We start from the raw sequence: 10332 nt of genomic DNA on the forward strand, positions 1-10332 counted from the left end.
CTAGGACCTGGGGGTCAGGGGCTTCTGGACCTTCTCATCCCATGACCTGGAGGAGGCTGGCTCGGGAGGGCACAGAGTCAGCCAAAATCAGAGCTAGATGGGGCCTCTGTGGTCATCTAGCCCAGGGGCCTAAAACTGGTGACCGGGTAGGAGGAACACAGCCACCCAGGCAGTTCGGCCAGCACAACGCTCTAAATTGTTTTGCATATGCACATGTCTCCCTTCTCCTTGTGTCCCACCTTCTCTGATGACTCCCATCTGCTGCCCTTGGGGGCATTTAGGGTCACCACTCGTGATCTAGCGCAACTGAGAGGGGACACAAGAGGTCCCACTGCTAGCTAGCGATCGTGCCGAGATGAGGACCCCGATTCCCGGCTCTTTGGTTTGGGTTCATCTCTGAGAATCTGCCCCGTCATCCTGGGTAGCCCGCAGCCCCTTGAGGTCCTGACTCCTGCCCTTGGCATTTGTCCCATGACCAGCCTGGAGGATGGAGGAGAAGGGGCCCTGGGGGCTCCTCAATCGGCAGCCTCTGAAGTGGAGGGGTCAGGCTGAGAACCACTGAGAGGATTTTCAGTGAAAACACAGACAGCGCCCGTCTACGTGCCTTGTCAGACATCTGGGATTTGACAGGCAATCCTTAAATCCAGTGGGATTTATGCCTGGGTGCATGTCTGGTCTGTTTGTCGGCATTTCTACGATTTGGATAAAGAGAAAAAAGAACAGCGTCTACGTGTGGTGGTAGAGGAAGCTGCACTTCGAGCTTCTTCATATGACATCACTTGAGGCCAAAGGGCAGATGCTATCACCTGCATTTGACAGAGGGGACACTGGGGCCCAGGATTGTCAGGGGATTTATCTGCCATCAGACAGTTGACTGGAAGGATGCACAGCCACAGTCATGGATGCCTGGTGGATGGCCTGCCCAGCCCCACTCCCTAAACTCTGCCTGCACCCACGGTTACCCGACAATATCCTGGAAGCCCCCGTGTACAGTGTCCCCCCATCCATCCCCTCAGCTGACTGGACCAAGAGAGGGACAGCTCCCAAACAGACCAGACAGAGCCTCCTCCAGGGACATGGAAATTGGCACAAAGAGAACACAGTCTCGCCCGGCCTTAGCTGGTCTCTTGAACGGAACAGCTGGGGAAGGCACATATTTCCCCCGTGGATGAGAAAGTGGGGGAGCCCATCAGTATATGAAGAGAATAGAGAGACAGTGTGAGAAGCAGAGGAGACAGCGAGAGAGAGAGAGAGAGAGAGAAAGAGAGGGGGGGAGAGCGAGAGAGAGAGAGAGAGAGAGAGAGAGAGAGATTTGTGGCCTCGGTGTCCTGACCTCCCTCCACCAGCCGCTCACACTGCACCTCGCAGAGCGGAGAACAACAGCACGCTGGCCGCCAGCCAGGTATCCAGAACTCCTTCCTTCACCCTACCAGCATCGCTCTAGCTAGGGGGCAGGAACTGCTGGCTCCCTCCCTCCCAAACAGCACAGACCCTGAGGCTCAGGGAGGCCATGGGATTTGACCAGGATCACACAGATCTGGAAAGAAACCCAGAGAAGCCCCATTCTGGGCCTCTGCCTTTGCTGGAAGGTGACCTGCATATCCTTTGCTGACCAAAGTCCACGCTGGGGTATTCGGTGAAGACAAAAGCCAAGGCCAATGATCTTGGCCTGTCCCCTGATGACCCTGTGATAGAGGCCTCAGGTGTGTCCCCTCACTTGTTCCCACAGCCCCACTGAGCCCCGTCTACGCTGGGCGTGGCCCCAGGTCTGGGGACACAGCAGCGAGCATGCTGATTTCTGGAGCTTGTTTCCAGAGGGACAAGACTTGTGGACAAGAAGACGTGACCTCAGTGAGTGTGAGGACATAAACACAACAAGATGTGACAAAGATGAGTGGGCAGGGGCGGGACCACTTAGGCGAGGTGGTCCGTGAGGGCCTCTCTAAGGACGGGACATCTGATTGGGGACTGACGATGAGGAAGACGCAGCCATTTGAAGGCGGACATGTCTCAGCAGGCAGAGGGGACAAATAGGTTCAGGGGCCCTGGCTGGACGCTGGAGCTCGGCGTATTCCAGGGGCAGACAAGGCCGGTGTGGCTGGGGTGGGGATGGGGGGTGGGAGGGAGGAGAGATGGGGGTAGGGGGCCTTGTGGGCTGTGGGAGGGAGTTGGTTAATTCTAAGTGTAATGGAAGCCATTGGAAGGATTCCAAACATGCCGTGTACTATAGCGCTGGGGACTCAAGGATAAGAAAAGCACATTTCGGGTCCTCAGAAAGAGCCAGACCTGTGAACTGGTAACATCAAGGAGTGTCATAGAGGCAGTGCAGGATCCAATGAGACCACAGAGGACAGGCTCCCAACCCAGCCTCATGGGCCCAGAAGGGTGGAGACTGGAAGGCTAAGCAGGAAACAGCAAGGTAGAGAAGTAAAGGTGGGAATGACGAGGGAGGGAGGAAAGGATCCGGGGACCTGGAACAGCCTGGGCAAGGACCTGAGGGCAGGAGTGCAGGGCGTTCGGTCCCCAGGGCTGGAGTCCTGCATTCCGTCTGCTGTGGTCCTGTGGTGACCATGTTCAGGGTGCGATTTGGCTCATGTAACTGTGAATGTGCTCGATCCAGGTCTTCACGACAACCCACATACTTGGAGGCCCTGCTGTGCTGTCACTGAACTGCCAGCCCGAAGGTGACAAGTCACCTCACTCCAAACTACCTTGGAGACCGTGAGATTCTGGGACAGCGGGAATTGGAGGCTACTTGGCTGAAAGGCCTAAGCTTTGGGGTATCTGAGTCAGCTGGCAACTGGTCAGCCCCAGTTAAAGGTAATACTGGCCTCTCCAGAGCAAGTCCCCAACTGCGTTCCCTGGGGCTGTCCTAGATGGGTGGGAAGGTAGCTCCACAGTCCCGCGTTGCCCAGCAGTGAGATCGCCCTTTGAGTTAATTGATAGAGTGGCTCCACGAATGTGACATTTTCAGAAAGAGCCAGTGTTTGAGACTGAGTGGCAGGACTGGGCGGGACTCTCCTGGGGGCAGCCAGGACAGGGCGAGGTTGCTCTAGGTCATGTCTGCAGCTGACTCTCCACCGGAACTCCAGCCCCTGGTTCCCGTAAAAACTGACACCCAGCTCTGGACACCAGTGATGGTGAGAAAGGTGACACTGGTGACTGAACTCTAATTAAGAGACAAGTTAAACATGCATTTGCCTGCAGCACACAGGACGTGTGCAGACCTGTCAAAGGCAGGAGGGAGGCCACTTGGAAAAGCGAGGGAGGCCTCAGTCAACCTCTGGCGGGAACATGAATCTCTTAGGTGTATAAACACGCAAAATATCCACTCACATGGTGATCAAATACTGCAGATTAAAGCAATAAGGAGATGTCATTGTCTTGCCTATCAAATTGGAAAACATGTTTAAAAATAATAATACATAAAACTGGCAAGGTGTGGTGAGACAGGTACTCTGTAATCGCCAACGATGCCCGCTGTCTGGGAGGCAATTAGGCAAAAATGTATCCAGAGGTTTAAAATAACCATAGTCTTTCACTGACTGCGTTCCCACCTCCAAGAATTCACCCCAAAGAAATAACCAGAGGTTTCCACAAACTTTACGTGTATGAGAATGTTTGGTTCAGCATCGTTTACATACAAAAAATAAAAGGAAACAATCCACATATCAGGGGACAGGTTCAATCAATATATCTATTAATCTTATATACGATCTTATAGAAGATCTATAAGATGACCTATTTCATGGACATTAAAAGTTAAATTTCCAAAGAACTATAATGATAGGAAACTCACAGCTCAATAAGAGGAGAAAAGTAGTAGTAAGATGTATAGTGTAACATCAATTTGTTTAAAATATACATATGTGCATAAGAATAAAACTGAATTAAATACAGCACAACTTGAATAGTGGTGGGATTCTGAATAGTTTTATTTTCTTCATGATACTTATCCGCATTTCCCAAGTCTACACGGAGTCTGTTATTTCATAACTGGGAAAATAAAACTGCTTTTATTTTTAAAGAAAAAGAAATAGAGTCACCTTGGAGTCACCTGGGAGGAAGGACAGGCAGGCGTCAGCTTTTGTCTCCCTGGCCGAACTACTGTTTATTCTGTCAGTATGATGAGAAGTCCCCACGCATCTGATCAAACCAGGCCCTCATAGTGTCCGATGTGAAAAAGGGGAGTAGAGTGTTTGGGGAAGGGGGGGCAGGTTCCCCCCCGAGAGCCCTGAGTCCCGCCTGGTAAGCAGGCAGGGCTGGCGATGTAACTTGGCGAGCACCTGTCTGCCACGACATCCTCTTCCTAGAGAGGACTCTGCCTGCAGGGCCCAAGCCCCCCAAATCTCGGATGCTCCAGCAACCACAGTGGACCTTTCCTAGGAGGCTGCGTCCCCCAGGGGGCAGGGTTAGCAGACCCAAAGCATAACGGGTGGCCGTGTTTAATTTTGCCCCACTCCCCCCTCCTCCCAGCCCTTCCCTCCCCACAGCCCCACGTGTCAAGGTCTCAGGGCTTGAGAGCAGCTCACATCTCTTCCCTAGTACTGTGGGCTGTGACCTGCAGGCCATGCATGGCCGTGGCTGGAAAGAGAGGTGAAAGAAGGTGGCTTGGCTGTTCAGCCTCCCAGCCTGGGACCTGCACGCGCCTTCCTGGGACACACTCTCGGGGCATGGTGTAGGTTGCAGCACCTGGGAAGTCTGCTTACTCTGCGCACCTCCAAAGCCGAGCACAGGGACAGCTCCATGCCTGCTGGCTACGGTTTCTCAAACCCAGTGGCCTTTCCTCCCTGTGGCTCCAGGAGCAAGGCTGGGGACACGTGTGGAAAGTCCTTGCACGCTGTGACAGCATCTCAGGCCTGTAAGCCCAGAGTCCTTGGTGGTCTGGGTGCTCTGCCCCCTCCCTGCTGCACAGAGACTGTGGCCCCCTGGATTCCCGCAGAGGGGTCTTTGGAGGGACCTGCCCTCCCCAGCCTTCAACTTCCCAATCCTTAAAACAAGGACAATATTCCCTTCCCTTGAAACCATAGAATTTTAGAGTTTGAAGGAGCCTTAAAAATCCTCCTACCCACATTCCTTTGTTTATAAAAGAAAAATATGAGGCACAGAGAGAACAAGCAAGTCATATGAAGTCACACAGCGAGTGAGTGACTGAGCCACGACGAGACCCAGGCTTCCACAGCTGCCGCAAAAAGCCCTCCCCCTCCAGTGGCAGTTCTCAGGCTTTAGGGAGCCCTCCTCCCTAGGGGGCACAGACTTGTTAAAAATGCAGAGCCCCGGGCCTCATGCCCCAGGCTCATTCAGTAGGTCTGGGGCCCGGGAATCTGCATTTCAAACAAGCTCCGTAGTGATCCGCACGCGGGGGGTTCTCACCACAGGGGAGTCTTCATTCCCTGCCCACTTCACGGGGCTGCTGGAAACGGAAGACCACGTGAGGAGGGACATGGAAGGCTTTAAAGATCACTGCGCGCTGAGAAGAATGTCATCCTGCACTTCCCCGCCTCCCCGGACCCTCCCCACCCTCTCCCGTCTGCCCCCGCTGATTTCCCAGGCCTCTTGCTTCCAGTAGGAGCCCCTTCTACTTAGACAGGGATGGTCACTGTGTCCCTGGTGACACACTGTCCCACCCTGCCCAGGACCCATTGTCTCCCAGGAGAACCCCCAGATCAGGTGCAGAATCTGGGGCTGGAAGGAGGTTACCCAGTGTCACCAGGAGAATCAGAGACCGGGAGGGGCAGTGTTGGGGATATTCTCCAGTTCTGTGTCCATCAGGAAGAATCAGGTGTGGGGTCGGACACCCCTGAGAGCCAGCTCATCTCAGCCACCAACGACGCGCCCCTGTGCAAACCGCTTCACTTCTCCGTGCCTCATTTGTTTCTTGTTGGGTAAATTGTGGGCAGAGGCACCTGCCGGGCACAGCTGTTCCGTGAAAAGAGACGACCCTTGTAAACGGCAAAGCGACGTACACCATAAGGCAGGGCCGCCAGGTAAAATGCCAGACGCCCAATTAATGATGAATTTCAGAAAACAACAAATAATTTGTGTTTAAGTATATTGCAAATATTGCATGGGACACACATAGTAAGATATCATTTGTCGTTTATCTGAACTTCAGAGTTAATCAGGCATCCTAGGGGGCTGCTCATTTTCCTGTTTGGGGTTTTTTGCTAAGTTGGCTGTTGGGCATTGAGCAGGCCCCCCTCGCCCTCCTCCTTCAGACCTGGCCCCAGCAGGGCAGTTCCCCCCGAGTCCTCAGACCCAGACCCGCCCCCAGCCCTGAAGGAGCCTGGACAGAGGGGACCAGTCGCCCCCACGGTGTTCCTTCCTCCCTGTGCTCTGCTCCGTGACCGAGGGCTCCCATCGGCGCGGTGGCCGCGCGAGAGGCTCGCCTGGCAGACGAAGCATTTTTCTAACTGTCAGAGCTAGTCAAGGTCACCTGCTCAGCTTCGTTGTGCTTCTCTGGGGAGGAAGGAGGTGAGGGAGATGAGGGCCAGGCGAGGAGGACAGGACCCCTTTGCTCCCCGCTCTGAATCCCCTGCCCTGGGAGGCAGGGCACCCGCCTAGAAAGCCCTGGAGCTTGTGGCCCCTGGAGCCTGATTTTCCTCGGCAGGAAGTGGGTGGTCAGCCTGGCAGGGGGGCCGGGAACCAAGAGGCCCTGGCACCTCCCCCAGCTGTTCTTAACTCGGTGTGTCATTTGGGCAAGCCACTCCATCACCTCTCTGGGCCTTCTAGTTAAAACAGGATGATAATAACAGCACTAACGCTTGCACAGTATTCATTGTGGGTCAGGTACTGTTCTAAGTACTTTACACATAATACTCTTTTAATGCCCCCAACAACCCTATGAGGTGGGTACTAGTATCACCCCATTTTACAGATGAGGAAACTGCGGCACAAAAGGTCACACAATTAGTAAGAAGTAGAGGCGGGATTTGAACCCAGCAGCTCAGGGCGAGAGTCTGGGCTCTGGGCTCTGAGCCACGTTGCCCTGCTGCCTCTGTGAAAACACAGGAGCACAAATGCAGGAGGAGGGAAGGGGGCGACTACATCTATCGAGACCCTACTCCGTGATCATCATCACTGTGACCTTGACAGAGTTGATCTTGTTCAAACCTCACAGCCAGCAGGGTGTGGGGTACTGCTCGGATCATACATCTGAGTCGGGATGGGAGTCTCTCCCGTCAAGCCCTCTGCTGGTTCCTGCACCACCCGCCCCGTCTCTCGCTCACGGTTCAAGGGACACTGCTCTAGCCACACACATGGGCAGCCTGCAGCGGGAGCAGAGCTGCTCTTGGCACTTCACCCCATGAGGTGCTGGAAGCCCTCCTGTGCCCTCTCGCTGCCTCCATCCTCTCCTCCTGATTGAAACCAGCCTCCAGCAGGGCGTGGACACTGCTCCCTGCTCTGAACCTGTCCATCCTTTCCCAGCCACACCTCCCCGACCTGGGCTCCTTTCCTTCCCTCTATTACAGGCAGCGGGCGGAATAACACTTGACATTCTTATCTGGTTGTGCTTCTGACAACCCCCCAGTCAGATGGACTACACACCTGCGTCCCACTTTCACACAGGAGGAAGATGAGCTTCAAAAAAGTTAAGTGACCCACCCAGAGTTATCCAGTTTTTAAGCCAGGACTCAAACCTATGTCTTCAGACTCCAAATCCAGGGCACTGTAGAGACCTCAGAGGTCAACCAAAGTACTTTAGAGATGAGGAAACTGAGGCCCAGACAGGACCCATGGCCTCTTCAAGGTCACAGCCATCCATGGCAGAACTGAGACTGAATGAAACCCAGAGCTCCTGACCCCACAACACCTTGCCTTCGTGTGGATGACAAATGGAACCAGTTATACCAACTCAGCTAACAACGGGGCTGAGTAAGGCTGACTCTACAAGGAAGCAAAGGCAGGAGCAGTGAGAACCAAGGTGTACCCCACTCCACAACGAGGTCTTCATCCCGACAGCCCTGTCTCCAGGACCATCTTCTGGTGGGGAGGGTCTGGGGAGCCAGGCAGGTGAAGGAAGGCAGAGTTTACAGTTGGGGGACTCCGTACCTTGCAGGTCAGATCTTTTCAGGACTTGCTCAGGTGGGAGAGCCAGCCTAGGCTGGAAGTGCCAGCTCAGAGGCCTGCGTCTGCCAAGGAGCGATTGCCCTGGTGCCTGGGTTTGTGCTTAGTAAAGTATGGAATGACTAAGTGAGCACAGGAATTCAGGGCATAGATGAGCATCATTCTTGAATTCTCAGCAAATGGAAAAAAGATACCACAGCTAAATCCTCATCTATGTCACCTTTTATAATGGGCACCTTTCGCCTCTGGTTCCCATTCTGCCCAACCCCCGGGGGCCAAGGTGAGAGGGAGGCAGAGGCAGCCTCTGAGAGGTCACTGTTGGGATCTAGGCTCACATGCTCACTGGCGGAAGGCTGGAATCCACTGAGGGTAAGGACATTCCGCCTGCTCCCTGTCCTGGGGCTCATCCCTGTGGATGCCAGGGTTCCCTCCTTCTCAGCTCTGCCTTTGCTTCCTTCCTACTGGCCTTCACAGGGCCCCTTAACTGCTGTGTCCTCATGTTCCCGTTTGCCACACATATGTATATATGTCCATGTCACCATTGAAAAAGTGTACTGGGAAAGCAAAAGGGCACCAAGCTGCATGGGTTTGTTCAGCTATTTCATCTCTGGGCTGAAAAGCCACCTCACTGCAAATCCTTGCTGCATCACCGACTCCTAGTGGGCTGCCAGTCCTCACCAGGAATATTCCTCACCCGTATCAGACAGAAGAGCAAACTGGGAGCTGAGGCACTGAGACCTGCTCAGGCTCTGGAGGCTGCTGGAGAGTTCTTAGAAGTGGCTGGCCCTCTTTCAACGTTCAGTGTAGTGAACTGAGCGCTCTCTGGCAGCTGAGCTGTTTCCCACACAGCGGGTGTCTTCCACTTAGGAGGAGCCTGTAAATAACCAGCATCCACCAGTACTGGGACCCAAAGCCCAGGGAGCAGCTCTTGATCTCCATCACGGGTGATGCAGAAATGCCAGATACTGGACTTCAGAAAGTGAGTTGTTGGAGAAACCGGGGGAGAAGCCCGGCATCAGGGCCCAGAAACTCCAGAGTATTCCAGATGTGTCCCTCCCCAGCCCCCTTTCCTGGCTGAGTTCTAGGAAAAGCTCAGGCTGGGAACCTCACCCGGAGCAACACTCGTCCAAGGCAGTTGCACCGAAGCCTCCTCCGTCAGGCTCAACCCGAGGCGCCCTGCCCAGGGGCTCCTGAGATCTGGTGGCCTCTCCCTGCTCCCTCCCTCCCTCCCCCAGCCCAGCCTGGCCCCCCGCTGGCTCACCTTTGGGCAGCTTGGACGCGTTCTCCTGGATCCAAGAGAAGAGGTGGGCGAAGTCGCAGTCGCAGAGCCAGGGGTTCCCGTCCAGGCGCAGAGTGCGCAGCGCGGGCAGCGCGGCCAGGGCGGCCACGCTGAGGCTGCGCAGGTTGTTGCCGTTGAGTTCCAGCACCTGCAGCGACTCCAGGGTCTCAAAGGCGGCCTCGTGCACGCCCGCCAGGTTGTTGTTGGCCAGGCTCAGCCTGACCAGCCTCCCGGCGGAGCGGAAGGCGCCGGCGCCCAGCTGGGTCAGGTTGTTGTAGCTGAGGTCGAGGAAGGCGAGCTTGGCCGAGCCGCTGAACGTGCCCTCCTCCAGCGAGCGCAGCGAGTTGTTCCTGAAGTCCAGGTAGACCAGGTCGCCGTAGAAAATGAAGAAGTCCTCGGGGATGTGTTGGATGCGGTTGCCGGCCACCAGCAGCTTGCGCACGTCCAGGGGGAAGGGGTCGGGCACGCTGGGCAGCCCGCGGTCGCGGCAGTCCACGGTGTGCGGGTCGGTGCAGGTGCAGCCCGCGGGGCACGCGTGCCCCGGCCCGAGCAGCAGCAGGAGGCTGCAGAACCCGAGCGCGGCGGCGGCGCGGGGGGCGGCGCGGGGGCGCATGGCCGGGGGACCCGCGCGAGCCGCGGAGACGCGGACGCGGCTCTCTGCAAGAGCCTGGCGCGGGGCGGCGCGCGGGGCCCTGGCGGCCGGGCGCTTGGAGCCGGAGGGCGGGGAGGGCGTGCGCCCGGGCGCGCGGGGGTGACCGAGCGCCGCGCAGACGGACTAGGGCAGCCCGGGGCGGCGGGGACGGAGTGGGGAGAGCTGGGGAGGGAGGGGGCGAGGGACTCGCGAAGGATTTACCCGACAGGAAATTAACCCGCTGGAAAATCCCGGGGGAGAGGCGGGAGCGGTAGGGGTGGCCGAGTGGCGGTCGCCCAACGCGACCCCACCCGGGCAGTTTATTTCCGAGACCTGGCAATAAGACCTGTCGCGC

At 56.1% G+C, this 10332-nt stretch overlaps 1 protein-coding gene across 1 annotated transcript in view; it reads right to left on the bottom strand.

Moving 5' to 3' along the window:
* Positions 1 to 9959, bottom strand: part of LRRC38 (leucine rich repeat containing 38) — a 33658-nt gene extending 23699 nt beyond the window's left edge. Inside the window, exon 1 of the mRNA XM_058552018.1 lies at positions 9329 to 9959. Coding sequence (XP_058408001.1) covers positions 9329 to 9959 — 631 coding nt within the window. The remainder of the gene's footprint in view (positions 1 to 9328) is intronic.
* Positions 9960 to 10332: the final 373 nt, after the last annotated feature.

The sequence above is a fragment of the Diceros bicornis genome, chromosome 13 (genome assembly GCF_020826845.1).
Source record: "Diceros bicornis minor isolate mBicDic1 chromosome 13, mDicBic1.mat.cur, whole genome shotgun sequence".
NCBI lineage: Eukaryota > Metazoa > Chordata > Mammalia > Perissodactyla > Rhinocerotidae > Diceros > Diceros bicornis.